Here is a 16,178-nt window from a genome sequence, read left to right as displayed (position 1 = left end):
CTTATTGATCATATCATGGTTTTACAGTGTATGAGGGAACGTGTGTGTTTCGAGATGATGTAAACCGGTCACCATTTCTTTGAAGTTTTCACCTCTTAAACTAAACTTCTTCACCACCCCTTCAACCTTTTCACTTCACTTTTTCATTTATTTTTAAATTATCCTTTTAGTTTGTCCTGAGCGGACCAGTTTAGCTCACAAGAACTTGCCTGAAGAACTGCCTGTCTAGAAATCAAGATTTTAAGAAAAAAAAATAATAAAAAAAACTACTTTTAGGACTATTTAAATGATCTGAATTGTTATTAATCTTATTTCAACTGTCATCTTTTAACAATCCAAATTATGGCTCGATGTAATGATATTTATATATGTGTGTGTGTGTGTATTTGTATGTATGTACAGTGTATATATATATATATATATATATATATATATATATATATATATATATATATGTGTGTGTTAGTATATAGGCTATATACTGCATCATAGTGGTAAAATGCTGGTAATCCCACAATACTTTGATATTTGATACCCATGCCATATTCATTGCCATTCATTATTTAAGGATTACTGCATGGTACTTTTAAAGAAGATCCCTCTTGTACATGCTGATGATGTTTATATGTAATGCTGATATGCATAAGTTACATAAAGTCACTCCGGTCATCGTAACACGTGTGACGCGCCTCGTGTGCTTTATGAAACCACGTTCATATTTACACAGAGCGCGCACGCGCACGCGCAAACACACTCCTCGCATAAAACCAGACGTGCTCGCGTGAGCAGCGGTAGGCTCCTCTTCAGGTGAGTGTGTGTGTGTGTGTGTGTATGTGACTGCGGCTTTTCTCAACCACGGAATCGATGATTAATCGGTATTTTTACGGTATTCGGATAAAAACGACCTCGATTGTTCTGGTCTGTATTTGTGAAGCTCGTGGAGGGATATTTCAACAAAGTTTTGCATATGTTTTGCTTAGATATGAATGAACATGATGAGAAATGAAGTAAGTGGTGCTTTGGCTCATCATAATAAGAAACATTAGCGCTGTTTTTCTATTTATATGTTCTATTTATATTTTATATTTATGACAGAATAAGTTCGATTAGCATATTCGGTAGCCTAATTAGTAAGGCATTTAAAAAAAAATAACATTGGTGCTCAAAAACCGCACTCAAACAGCATTATTTACCATATTAATGTTGGTGTTTAAATGCCATATAGGGCTTTTTAAAAAATATCATACATCATGAGTGTCAAAAACATGGTATTTTTGAAAGAGTCTTAGCATTGGTTAATGAATAGCAGATTTAATTACCATATGACGGCAATACCTGGGTATTTTTTAAGTGTCAATAACAGTAGCATTAAAATACCATGAATGCATGAATGCATGAATATGGTAATGAGTTGATCAGGTATGTTGAGAATCTGCTATCAGACTAAAATGACGAAAGAACACCACAGACAATCACCATAGAAAAATGTTAACTAATGAACCTTATTGTAAAGTATTTTGTGATTATTTTAATTCCTTTCTAAGTAAAGCACTTTGAATTGCCATTGTGTATGAAATATGCTATATAAATAAACTTGAATTTCCTTGCATTCACTGCAAAAAGTGCTTTTCTTACTCAGTATTTGTGTCTTGTTTCCAGTCCAAATATCTAAACATTCTTAAATCAAGATGCATTTACTAGATGAGTAAAATGACATAAGATATTAAGTCTTGTTTTCTGGGGGAATTAATCAAAATGAAGTGAGTTTTTGCTTAAAACAAGCAAAATGATCTGCCAATGGGGAGAAAAATAATGTTGTTTCTGTTTAAATTAAGATTTTTTTTCTGACCCCATTGGCAGATCATTTCGCTTGTTTTAAGCATCAACTCACTTCATTTTGATTACTAAATGCATTTTGATTTAAGAATTTTTAGATATTTGGACTGGAAACAAGACAAAAACCCTAAATAAGAAAAGCATGTTTTGCAGTGTGAAGCTGCTGTTCTTCATTAAAGCTCCAGATCAAGCTGCTGTTCCTCTGCTGTTCCTCAGGGTTCACGATGGCAGATACGGTTGTTCAGCTGGCCAACGTCACGGATCTGGAGAATCATGTGTCCCGAACTCACGTGTCCACCGGCATGTCTTCTTCAGCGTCCCGGCGAGGAGCGACCATGAGCTTTCACGACATCAACTATAATGTGACGATGAAGAGTGGTTTCCTCTGCAAGAGGAAGAGCACGCGCAAGAACATCCTCATCGACCTCAAGTGAGTCTTTTTACATTTGCATCTTCTTTTTTCTCCCAATTGTATTATTTCTTTTACAATCCTTACATCAGGTGGTTACACAGATACATGTCAGGGACAATAAAACAAACAATTGAACAAATTTGGAAAAATAAAACAAACAGACAATGACAACAACAAAAGAAGACATCTGAGTAAAAATATTACAGCAACACAATCCGCAGAGCAGTGGCGGAGCCAGGATTTTTCATAGGGGTGGCCAGGCAAGGGCCAGCAACCAGTCTGGGGTGGCACAGAAATATTATTATTTTATCATAAAAAATTATTTATGTATTGGACTGTTTTAGTGCCTACACAACTGAATAAAGTTAATTTGTACTTAACTGTAATTGAGATAGTGAATTAGGAATCATGGAATACTGAGTGAATTTTATATATTTTTTTATTATTACCCACCACCTCATATTAAAATGAATTAAATAGTAATAAAAGGGCACACACTATAGCTAAAGTTCAACTTCCTCAGTTAGCTTGGTTCTGGTTCTCAGAATCTCCAATAGCTTGTTCTACATTGTTGCATCTTCATGGATGAGATAAGATGCAGATAAATACTGTAGTCCAAAGATTATTCAACCTTCAATGCGTTTGATATAATCAATGAACTATTCAACCAATTCTGAGTTTGTCAAATAAAAGTTTAACTTTCTATATTAGTTGTCACAATAAATAATTGCAACAGTTCTATCATACCGAAATTAAAAAGGAAAACAAAAGTTCTCTTTTGAATCACCAAGTGCAAGAATGTGAACAAGGCGGAAGTCAACTGTCTGCACATAATGTAAAATGTTATGTTTTTCATAATGTAATGTTGGCAGAATGTAAAATTAGTTATTTTATGGATTTAAAAATGATCCATTTTTGTTTGTCCTTCACAAATGAACGCAAAATGAATGCCTATCGTCTAGTACAAATGCACAGTGCTCACATTTATTTGGACATGAAAACATTACATATCAGTTTGTGCCTTATATTGTGATCTCACATAGCAGAATATTTTAATCCAGACACATGTGACGCATATATAACAAATACATGCATGCAGTTTTGACAGCTTTAATCGCCTTTTTGATTCTTACATGAGTTAATTGACGACAACTTCGGCTACAGCACGCCGCATTTGCGCGTGATGTGCGCAAGCACAACGGCTGTCAGCCGTATGACAGAAAAGTTAGTTAGTTTTACTGACATTTTGCCTGACAACATCTCATCTTACCGAAGATAGCCAACTGAATAAGGACAACGCGCTTTTCTCAGCATCTGACATAAGTGTCACAAGCTTTCACACACATCTTCTAAAATAAAAGTAGCATCAGAAAAAAAGAGAATGACGTTTGTTGTTGACTGCACACTATTCGACTTCCTCAAAACGGTCTTGCAACCCACCAGTTGGGAAAGATTGACTCTATATTTACTGTGTGCATATATATCACTGTCTGATGTTCTGATGAAGCTCATTCGGCACTTGCACATTTCCGCACTCGTTTGACTTGCGCCTGGCGCTGAGGTGAAGTTGGAGTGTGCGTCTGAAAAGTCTCACGTTTTTTGTGTTCTTAAAGAGTAAAAAAAGAGAGACAGAAACAGCAGTTGTGAGAGGGGTGGCCAAAGGGGTGGCCAAGCTTAGACCAAGGGTGGCCACGGCGACCCCTGGCCACCCCCTAGCTCCGCCAGTGCCGCAGATTTGCCCATCAAATGAGTAAATGACTCAATGCTCTTTCCTTTCCTTAATAAAACTAATCCTTTCCAAACATTTTCATCTTTTGATGTAAAAATATTGGTTTCACTTTATTTTGATGGTCCCTTTAACACATTCTGTTGACTATAAGTAACGTTGCGCTTACATGTCCACTAACTCTCATTAGAGTGTTAGTAGAGTATTAGTAGAGTATCAGTAGAGTATTAGTAGAGTATAAGTAGACTGGTAGGGTTCGGGTTAGTAGAATAAGTAGACTTGTAGTTGCAAAGTTACGTATAGTCAGTAGAATATCTGTTGAGGAGCATCATAATACAGAGTTTGCAGATATTAATAATCAGACAGTCTACTAATACTCTACTGACAGTTAGCTGACATGTAGCTGCAAAGTTACTTATATTCAACGGAGTGTTCAAAAGGGACCATCAAAATAAAGTAGATTGAACCAGCATTAATGTACCATATTAATGTTCCATTGCATTTAAATGGAAGGGAATATACTAATTCAATGGTGTGCAAAAATAAAATATACCATGGTATCTTTGAAAGCACTGTATAAACACCATGGCTTATGAATTTCAGCTCCCTGGTAAATATATCAAAATACTGCTGGATTATTATATGAGACATATAATTATTATTATATGTATTATGGCAATAGCTTACCTTACAGTAACATTCAAATACCGGTGGTAGATATGTTCCAGCTTTAAACCACAGTATGTTTCACTGAAACTCAATCTTTGCATAAAAGTAGTGTGGAGTTACAATGGTGCAAAGATGATGCATGCATTTTGTGTTTGTTTGTTTTTTGTTTTTTTGAATGCATGTTTTTTTTTATTTGTATGTTTTTGTATGCATGTTTTTTTTTTATTTTTGGTATGCATGTTTTTTTTGTATGTTTGTTTATGCATGCTTTTATTTTTTTATGTTTTTATATTAGGGGTGTAACGAGACCCTCATGTCACGATTCGACACATGTCGCGATACTGAACTCACGATACGATATTATTGCGATACTCCAAGACTTATGATAAAAGATTAACAAAAAAAAACAGTTGATTAAAAGGCTAAATTTGATATTACATTGTGTGTGTGAATGAATATTCTTGGACTTGGTGCTGAAACCCAAAGCACAGGACAATAGAGACACCAGAATAACAATATTCATGATTCTGAAGCTGAAGCTGAAATACTGAATTATTTTAGATGAATATGCTTAATCTCTGACTAGATATATTTATAGATATACCAGTGCATTATTATACATTATATTCAACACTATATATAGGAGTTTAATGTAGTACTGACACTAAAATTTTGAAAACTTGTATTGCGATATATTGTTACACCCCTATTTTATATGCATGCTTTTATGGGTGTGTTTGTATGCATGTTTTTATTTTTTGTATGTTGCATGCATGCTCGTATTTTTTTGGTATGTTTTTGTATTTATGTTCTTGTTTTTTGTATGTATGTTTTTATGTGTTATTCTCTGTTTTTATGTTTATTTTTGTATGTTTTTGCATACATGTTTTTGTATCTATTTTGTTAAGTTATGTTTTCCATGTTAAAGGGGGGGGTATAATGCCCTTTTCACAAGATGTAAAATAAGTATCTGATGTCCCCAGAGTGTGTGTGAAGGTTTAGCTCTAAATACCCCACAGAGATTTTTATATTTTTGTTAAAATTGTCACTTTTTCAGGGTGAGCAAAACGCTCCGTTTTGTGTCTGTCCCTTTAAATGCAAATGAGCTGCTGCTCCCGGCACAGGGGGCGGAGCTTCAAAAGCTCTTGTCCTTTTAGCTCACACACACATGCACTGAAAATATCAAAATATCAATATTTTATGTTTAAACTGGAGTCAGACAATGATGGAGAGACTCAAGAAGAAGTGACAACATGTAGACAACATTTCTGAAAGGAAAATAAAACTTTAAACTTTAAACTACTTTAAACTTCTGGTCCAAACTTCCTCAAGCCAACTTAAAGTTTGTCTCGACGAACTTTTTAATCTACTGCTTCACAGTAACAAACATAAAAATGAACATCATTTATGCAAACTTCATCAAATGTGAGACGATTAATGACGTCAGCTGTGATTTATACTGTAGTTGTCACAGAATCTGGTTCATTCTGAGTTTGATTTGACGTGTTCAGTTCAGTCTTGTGTACGTCTGGTGGCCTGCAGATCTCTTGTTCAGACTTGTTTTCTCCCTCGCTTTTCTTCTCCTGTACCCTCTGAAACCCCGGAGTCGAACAGAGGCACGTGTGGCCCTTGCATGAATGAATGAATGTGATGGTGGTAGTGGTGGTTATTCTTGTGTGTTCACTCCTGGATTTGATCCTTTCAGAGGTCGTGGGTCTGAGAACATGTGGACGTGATGCGGGGTAACATGCGCCATGTGATTGTGTGATTGAGGAAACCACCAGGGAGGGCTTGTGTGAATTGCAGGAAGGAAGTATGGAGATGTTTCAGCCAACTCCAGCGAAATCTGCACTCAGAAACACATGTGCTTGAGCTCACTGCACAAATGCTTTTCTTACTCAGTGTTTTTGTCTTGTTTCCAGTCCAATTATCTAAAAAAAAAATTAAATCAAGATGCATTTGCCAGAAAAGTAAAATGACATAAGATATTAAGTCCTGTTTTCCGGGGGAATTAATAAAAATGAAGTGAGTTGATGCTTAAAACAAGCAAAATGATCTGCCAATGGGGTCAGAAAAATAATTTAATTCAAACAGAAACAACATTATTTTTCTCCCCATTGGCAGATCATTTTGCTTGTTTAAAGCATCACCTCACTTCATTTTGATTAATTCCCCCAGAAAACAGGACTTAATATCTTATCATGTCACTCATCTAGTAAATGCATCTTGATTTAAGAAATGTTTAGATATTTGGACTGGAAACAAGACAAAAATACTGAGTAAGAAAAGCATTTGTTGCAGTGTAGAAACAGCACTGTTATACAAGCACACACACACCCTGTAATGAGCACACACACACTTAACACATGGGCATGTTTACCGAACACACACACGTGTTTTCATAACCTGATGATCGGTGTTACGTGTTCACACCCCGCTGTGTCCAGGTCATTGTCCGACATGAAAGTCTCGGCTGAACAATAGCGCTGAACTTTCACACGGCGAGAGCGGAAAACACAAGACTCGCTCAAACTAAACGCAGCTTTATTTCAGAGTTTGATTTGAAGGGTTTGTTTCAGCCATCAGACCTCGACCCTTGCCCTGCCGTCAGATAAGAGTCACAGAATAGAAATCACTTAACAGGACGGTCTTGAATAATCTTCATTTCTCTTCCCAAATCACTGGTTTTCACTCTCCACATCTGAGTCACTCGCAGTCATTTTACACGCCAAGAGCAAAGCGTTAATACATTTCTTTGGAAAATGAGAATTGAAATGAAGCGTATGTTTAGCACTCCTAAATTGCTTTTTTTATTTTTTATTTACCCCCTAAAATTTTCAATAACAATGCAAAAAAATTGCATTCTTATCACTGTAATACAGTTTTACTTTTTAATTTTCTTTTTATACCCTTGATTTTTTGCCCCTAATATTTTCATTATTTTTTTCTTTCTTAAAATGGACACATTCGGTACAGCAAAAACTATAATCTTAGAATTTCAAAATTGTACATTATTAATTGTACTTTTTCAAAATGTTATTTTTGAATACCTAATAAGATCATTTAACTTAATTTTAGTTAAGTTAAATGATAAGTGTAACTTAGTTGAACTTTTTAGTCTTTTCCACTGTAATGAGAGTGACATGTTTTGCCAATATTCTTGTGTTCGACCCTTGTACAGGATTCCTGTGTTTGCCGTCAGCTCATCCGAGTGTGATCATTAACCCGTGTGTGTTTGTGTGTGTTTGTGTGTGTGTGTGTGTGTTTGAGCTGGTTGTATAAGTGCTGATGTTTATTTCCTCATCTGAACTTATGAAATGATTTAATCTGTACTGATCAGAGACGTGTGCTCGTCAGGTCTGGGTGTTTCCTCCAATAACTCTGAGGAATTGGAGGGAATATTAATCATGACTCGTTATATTCATCCGGTGTTTGTAAGTGATTTGCAGCATGCTAGTGCTTGATATACAGTAGTAGATTAAAATATTAAAGGGGTGGTTGACTATGATTTGACTTTTCTAACTTTAGTTAGTATGTAATGTTGCTGTGTGAGCATAAACAACATCTGCAAAGTTACGACGCTCAAAGCTCAGAGCAAAGGGAGATATTTGCTTTTACAGAAATCACTTTATAAGGACTACAACAAACGACTGGTAGAGACTACACCACATTCCTCCCGGGTTAGTGACATCACCAACCCCTGAAATTTACATAAACCCGCCCCCTGAACACGTCACATCAGCTACATAAATTCCTCAACTAACCATTCAGAAATCTTGTCTACATGTTGTCACTTCTTCTTGAGTCTCTCAATCTTTGTCCGACTCCAGTTTGAACATAAAAGGCTAAACGTTTTTTTAATTTTCAGTGCGTATCTGTGAAGCTGCTAAGAACAAGCTCTTGAAGCTCCGCCCCCTGTGCCGGGAGCAGCAGCTCATTTGCATTTAAAGGGACAGACACAAAACAGAGCGTTTTTGCTCACCCTCAAAAAGTGACAATTTTAACATGCGATATAAAAATATCTGTGGGGTATTTTGAGCTGAAACTTCACACACACACTCTGGGGACATCAGAGACCTATTTTACAGCTTGTGAAAAGGGCATTATACCACCCCTTTAAGAGTAAAAATATTCTGGTCTCCCAAAAAGAAACTGCATTTCACGATAGCTTTGAATGTGGCTCATCCAATCAGAATCCCGTGTTTGTTTGGCTTTATATTTTGTTTTATTTAATTATATAATGATGATGAAGAAGAAAACGTGGTGATGATAATTATTACATAATTCTGTATGTTATTTTCTCCAGTGGCATCATGAAGCCGGGACTGAATGCCATATTAGGAGCGACCGGGAGCGGGAAATCATCGTAAGATCTGCCTATCTGTCTCTTTGCTGAATAAAAGTATTAATTTCTTAACAGAAAGTTAAAAAATCTAGTGTATATACTGTCATTTTACTTCTCTAGTAAATGCATCTTGATTTAAATTTTTTTGAGGATATTTGGACTGGAAACAAGACAGAAATACCATTTAAGAAAAGCTTCTTTTGCAGTGTGAAACAATAGCATGGCATGAACTCAAAACATGGACAAGAATAGTGGTTACACAAACAATACTTGACAAACACACATGGCAAACATGAGGGCTTAAATATACAAGACTAACGACTAGACAAGACGTGCCACTGATGTTGTTTGAATGTTTTAATGAAGGTTCCTGGATGTTCTGGCGGCTCGTAAGGATCCCGCTGGTCTTTCCGGAGAGGTTCTTATAGACGGAGCGCCTCAACCACCCAACTTCAAGTGTCTGTCGGGATATGTAGTGCAGGTAGAAACACTTTTCCAAACAAAGCAATGCAAAAAATGCTTTTCTTACTTAGTATTTCTGTCTTGTTTCCAGTCCAAACATCAAACATTTCTTAAAATCAAGATGCATTTACTAGATGAGTAAAATGACATAAGATATTATGTCCTGTTTTCCGGAGGAATTAATCAAAATTAATTGAGTTTTTGCTTAAAACAAGCAAAATGATCTGCCAATGGGGTCAGAAAAATAATGTTGTTTCTGTTTGAATTAAGATTATTTTTTTTCTCCCCATTGGCAGATCATTTTGAAAACAAGACTTGATATCTTATGTCATTTTACTCATCTAGTAAATGCATCTTGATTTAAGAAATGTTTGATGTTTGGACTGGAAACTAGACAAAAATACTGTGTAAGAAAAGCATGTTTTGCAGTGTACAGGCTCATAAACTGTGAGCACAAACACTGAAGTAGCAGCAGAGATTTGAGGAATCATTCATGTCTGAAGCACAAACGCTCAACTTTAACACTCATGCTTGACTCTAAAACTGACTTCAGCATTTAAAAGAGGAAGTTGAACTTGTTTTTCTGTACAACAAGTGTCGTGACTAAGGGATTTGTGAGATTGCTGACCAAGATAAGAGTAGTAGGAGTGTAACTTTCGAGCAGTTTAGTTTGTTTTCCTTCCATACACACTTAAAAATAAAGGTTCTTTATTGGCATTGAAGAAGCTTTAAAGTTTTTAATGTTGCCCAGACAGCAACATGTGGATTTAACGCCTACCAGATGTGGGCCGGATCTGGGTCGACACTAATTTGCTGTCTGGGTGTTTATTTGTAGTGTTTTTAATATGCGTTAAGACAAACCATGTGTAAATTCATAAGTCGACAGCATTGCTGAGTATTTCCTCCTTAAAACTGCAGTGAACCAAAGACAGTCTCAAAAACACGCTTTGAAATCGCTGGTGTTTCTGACGTCACAAACTACCTTGTAACCAATCAGATCAACGTGTGATCGTCAACCAGTGGATCTCTGAGCTGAGTGAGTGAGTGGAGGCGGGGCTCATTTGCATATTCATAGAAGCGCGCATACTACATGAGGCAAGGGTGTCGAGTTACATTCAAGATATTTTAAGGCGTGAAGAAGTTCAAAAGTTCAAATGTATTTATATAAAACATTCAGAAACAACCAAAGTGCTTAACAATGTCAGGATACACTCAAATAAACAAACAAAAAAGAAATTATTTTCACTGGGAAAAACGTTTAAATATGTAATTTTGAGTATCAAAGATGAGTTTTAAGGAATTAGATTATTGACTGCAGAGGAACTTACAATAGATTGCTTTAAAGCAGCAGCTTTACCATATTGTAAATAGTAATAACAGTAAATTATGCATAATTACATGCAACTAACCCTCAACCAAACCCTAATCCTACCCCAACCCTATAGTAAGTACATGTATTAATACTTAATATTACTCAGTACTTAAATATATAATTACACTAGAACAATGACACCTTAAAATAAAGTGTATCCTAAATATGTTTAAGAGTGTAAGTACGGTGTAATAGAGTTACTATAAGTTCTGTTTTCTTCTGGAGTCTGAATTCCTCTTTAACTCTTTAATCTAATCTCAAATCACGCCAGCCGTGTCACGAGACATTCTTCTTCCGTCTCAAAGTGTGCGTGTTCAGAAAGTGCTCAGTCACGGTATAAACACTGAGAGTGTGTGTGTGTGTGTCAGGATGATGTGGTCATGGGGACGCTGACCGTGCGGGAGAATCTGCGTTTCTCAGCCGCTTTACGGCTCCCGAGGACGATCAGACAACGAGAGAAAGATGAGAAGGTGGAGAGACTCATCCAGGAGCTCGGCTTGAGCAAAGTGGCAGATTCACGGGTAACACACACAACACACACTTCAGGAGTTATAATCATTATACAGTAAAACATGGCTTTGACTCCTGGCTGCTCTGATTGGCTGGTTCACAGGTGGGCACGCAGCTGATTCGTGGAATTTCGGGAGGAGAGAGGAAGAGGACGAACATCGGCATGGAGTTGATCATTGATCCATCTGTGCTTTTCCTGGACGAACCGACAACAGGCCTCGACGCCAGCACTGCCAACTCTGTCCTCATGCTTCTGAAGAAGTGTGTTTATACACACACACACACACACAATCAGTCACACACATGCACACTCACACGCACACTAGGGTGACCACCATCAAACAAACCAAATGAGGGATGATTGTAAGTTTGTGTGGGACAATGTGGGATATGTTACCAACACTAAAACATAACCTGAAACTGTGATATAATGTCTATTTGTATTCTGCCTTTCAGCTGATAAAAATACTTTGTTCTTTAGAAAACACCATTACATCACAATGTAACATAACATGTCTTTATTTGACATGTCATTGAAATTTAACATCACTGAGCCCAAAGGCAGCGGGATCATGCAGATAACTATTTTATAAACAGTTCTGACCAAGTCCAATTAAAATCCAACAAAATAAACAATGAACAAATAAAATATAAAACAACATGAAATTAGATCTTTGACAGTCTTATATATTAAGAATAAATTAAACCAAAAACGTTCATATTTTTAGAAAGGATGTGAATTAAAACAACCACAGCAAGCAACAAGTTGATTAAACAAATAATAAATTTTTTTATTAATTATTTAGTTATTTAAAAATTAAGTTCATTTTAATTGACCAAATTATCCATTTGTTTTCTGACAGTGAACACATGGAACGAATCACCAGTCCACATTTTGATTGACAGCTTTGATTTTGTTTACTCCTTTCTTTTCAACCATTGGATAGGATTTAAAAACGGCTGTTGTATTTGTACTTCTGACGAAGCGCTGTTAAATAAAGGTGAAAAACTACGCCGCAAAAAGAATAAATAAAATGAAAAACCAATAGACTGATGACAATGCGGGACATTTACTCAGTATGCGACGTGCGGGACAAGGGGTGAAAATGCTTTGAGGTACAACGCAAAGCGGGACGGGTGGTCACCCTAACGCACACACACACACACACACACACACACACACACACACTTACACACTAACCCTAACAAATAAGAAATGTTGGGGAAAGAATGATACTTTTTAACACAAAACTAAACCACCAGTAGGTGGCGGCAGGTGACCATCTTAATGAGTGAGTCATTGAGTCATTCATTCAATCGATTCGTTCGAATGACGGATTCAATCAAGAATGAGGCAGTTGTTTCTGAATGACAGATCCTAGTGATGACATGTAGATGGAGAAGAGTAGTGGTCCCAGCACTGAGCCCTGAGGCACTCCAGTAGCTAGATGATAACAGTGATGGGATAAACCTTGTTTCTGAATGACAGATCTAGTGATGTCATGTAGATGTAGAAGAGAAGCAGTCCCAGCACTGAGCCCTGAGGCACTACAGTAGCTAGAAGTTAACAGTAATGGGAAAAACCTTGTTTCTGAATGACATATCCTAGTGATGACATGTAGATGTAGAAGAGAAGCAGTCCCAGCACTGAGCCCTGAGGCACTCCAGTAGCTAGATGATTACAGTGATGGGATAAACCTTGTTTCTGAATGACAGATCTAGTGATGACATGTAGATGTAGAAGAGATGTGGTCCCAGCACTGAGCCCTGAGGCACTCCAGTAGCTAGAAGTTAACAGTAATGGGAAAAACCTTGTTTCTGAATGACATATCCTAGTGATGACATGTAGATGGAGAAGAGAAGCAGTCCCAGCACTGAGCCCTGAGGCACTCCAGTAGCTAGATGATAACAGTGATGGGATAAACCTTGTTTCTGAATGACAGATCTAGTGATGACATGTAGATGGAGAAGAGTAGTGGTCCCAGCACTGAGCCCTGAGGCACTCCAGTAGCTAGATGTCAGTTTGTGGTCTGGTAAATTGGCAACTGATGGTGGTTGTTTTATTTATGAAGAATGTAGCAAAATCGTAAGCTGTTAGGGTGATGAAGGAGGAGGATTGAGAAGAGAGGAGAAGGTTTTGAAAAGCATGCGAGAGTCAGAAGAATTGTTAATTTTGTTGTTATAGTAAGTTTAAAGTGCTGAATATTCAGTAATGAAACACGGTTGAATGTTGCTGTGAGATGCAATATGGTTCTGCTGTGATGTTTGTTTGGAACTTTTTTTGCTGCTGAAACGGAACAAAAACAGTCAACATTGTATCTAAAATGTAAGTGACTTAATATTAACATTTTTGTATGAATTCAGTGTAATTTTCAATCATGATGGCGTTCAGAAAACAGCACTCTTGGTTTTGTAATGTTGCTTAACTGTATCATATGTTATAAATATAAAAAAACATTTGTGTGTGTGTGTTAGATTGTGTATATGTGTGTGTGTGTGTGTGTGTGTGTGTGTGTGTGTGTATGTGCGAGTAAGTGTGTGTGTTTTGAGATGAACAAATCTCTTAAGCGTGCGTGTGTGTGTGTGTTCAGAATGGCTCGCAGCGGTCGCACCATCATCCTCTCCATCCATCAGCCGCGCTACTCGATCTACCGTCTGTTCGACAGCCTGACGCTCCTGGTGGGAGGAAGGATGGTGTATCACGGGCCGGCTCAGGACGCCCTGCAGTACTTCAGTGAGATTGGTGAGAACACACACACACACACACACACACACACACACACACACACACACACACACACACACACACACACACACACACACACACAGACACACAGACTCTCTCAAACACACACACACTCTCATGTCTTCTGTTTGTGTGTCAGGATACACCTGTGAACCTCATAACAACCCTGCTGATTTCTTCCTGGATGTCATCAATGGAGACTCAACGGCTGTCACACTCAACAAGTTAAACAACAGTGAGGGTACGACACACACACACTCACACACACTCACACTCACACACACACACACACACACACACACACACACATACACATACACACACACACCCTTCTCTGTGTCTGCAGTCTCGCTGTATAACGGCCACTTTGTTGATTTTTTTTTTTAGTCAAGAACTGCCCATTCATATAATATCTACACACACTGGAATGATATAAATTACCACAGTTGATATTACCATAGTGGAATTTGAATAAATATTTACTACTATATAAAATACATCATTCATAAATATCATGAGAAAAGTATTTTTTATTTTCGTAATTTTATTTGTACATTAATTGATCAAATTGAAGAATTTGAAATGAAAGTTGAAGCACACATTTAATAAGATTATGGGGGGAAAAAACCCTCGGGGGTAAATATCACAAATATGCAGATTTTAATATGTTTAACAGTTAGCTTATTTTAACTAATTAATTTTAATTAATATGTACTACTATGTAATATTTATCCTTCAGAAATATCATGAGAAAATTTTTTTTTTCCTGTAAGTTTTATTTTTCATTTTATTAGTAGTTTAAATTCTATTAACTTTCTTATATTCTTTGGTAATTTGTATTAGTCTTTAAGTATTTCTATTTAGCTTTAATTTATTTTTATTCAGTTTTAGTAATTTGAGGTACTACTTAATATATCTTAAACCTAATATAAACTTTATATATTTATTTCAGTTATTTGCCCAGGCAATATTTTGTTGAAGTTTTCCATATAACATTTATATGTTTTTTTTTTTTTTAAGCCTTTAGTAACACATTTGTAATAGTTTAAGTGAAGGATAAAGTGCAGGATCATGTGTGTGTGAATGCCAGAACTGGACCAGGATCAGCTGAGTTCGTCTCTGAACTTGTGACGTACCAAGTCATAATTACGAGACTAAGACGAGATTATGACACATTGTGACAGTCAAACATAAGTCATATGTCAACATTTTCAACTTTTTATGTCATAATTAAAATTTAAGTCAATTTCAAATTTTATTTTGTAATTTTAACTTATGTCATCATTTCATTTATGTCATAATTTCAAATTTTTATGTCATTATCAAAATTTAAGTCAATTTCAAATTGAATGATTGATGAGTCTCTACATGCATGTGAATGCCAGAACTGGACCAGGATCAGCTGAGTTCGTCTCTGAAGGGCATCGAGGATCGTTTAGTGGAGGAATACAGGAATAGCTCCAGCTTCAAACACACCAAAGGTGAACTGGAGCGCATCATTCAGGGTCAGCAGAACAGCATTCGGGTCAAAACCAAAACCAGAACCATCACCTACAACACGTCCTTCTTCCACCAGTTCAACTGGGTCCTCAAGAGAACCTTCCGGAACCTGATGCTCAATCCGCAGACCTCCTTCGCTCAGGTCAGGTGCTCAACGGCTGAACACATCAAAATGTTGAAATTGTGACGTACCAAGTCATAATTACGAGACTAAGTCGAGATTGACATATCGAACAGTCAAACATTAGTCATATGTCATAATTTCAACTTTTTATGTCATAATTAGAATTAAAATAAATAAATAAATGTATTTTGTAATTTTAACTTAGAATGTTATAATTTCAACATTTTATGTCATAATTAGAATTTAAGTTAATTAAAATTTTCATTTCAGAATTTTAACAGTATGTCAATTTCAACTTTTTGTCATAATTAGAAATTTAGCCAATATCAAATTTTATTTCGTAATTTTAACTTAGTATGTCATAATTTCAACTTTTTAGGTCATAATTAGAATTTAAGTCAATTAAAAAATGTATTTTGTAATTTTAACAGCATGTCAATTTCAACTTTTTTTTATAATTAGAATTTGCCAATTTC

General features: G+C 36.3%; 1 protein-coding gene across 2 annotated transcripts in view; it reads left to right on the top strand.

The window, feature by feature from the left end:
• Nucleotides 1-730: 730 nt before the first annotated feature.
• The window catches only part of abcg2a (ATP-binding cassette, sub-family G (WHITE), member 2a), a 23,446-nt gene continuing 7,998 nt past the window's right edge, over nt 731-16,178 (top strand). Inside the window, exons 1-9 of one of the 2 annotated variants that reach the window (XM_084428534.1) lie at nt 731-807; nt 2,053-2,266; nt 8,950-9,009; nt 9,355-9,469; nt 11,191-11,343; nt 11,436-11,593; nt 13,924-14,075; nt 14,218-14,319; nt 15,464-15,720. In XM_084428534.1, coding sequence (XP_084284660.1) covers nt 2,061-2,266; nt 8,950-9,009; nt 9,355-9,469; nt 11,191-11,343; nt 11,436-11,593; nt 13,924-14,075; nt 14,218-14,319; nt 15,464-15,720 — 1,203 coding nt within the window. In that variant the 5' untranslated portion in view covers nt 731-807; nt 2,053-2,060. Of the gene's footprint in view, nt 1,008-2,052; nt 2,267-8,949; nt 9,010-9,354; nt 9,470-11,190; nt 11,344-11,435; nt 11,594-13,923; nt 14,076-14,217; nt 14,320-15,463; nt 15,721-16,178 lie in introns of both variants that reach the window. The other variant, XM_084428535.1, reaches the window with a different exon arrangement.

The sequence above is a fragment of the Rutilus rutilus genome, assembly GCF_951802725.1.
Source record: "Rutilus rutilus genome assembly, chromosome: 13".
Lineage (NCBI taxonomy): Eukaryota > Metazoa > Chordata > Actinopteri > Cypriniformes > Leuciscidae > Rutilus > Rutilus rutilus.
Note: the sequence above shows the minus strand (reverse complement) of the source record. Positions and strands in the feature narration are given on the sequence as shown.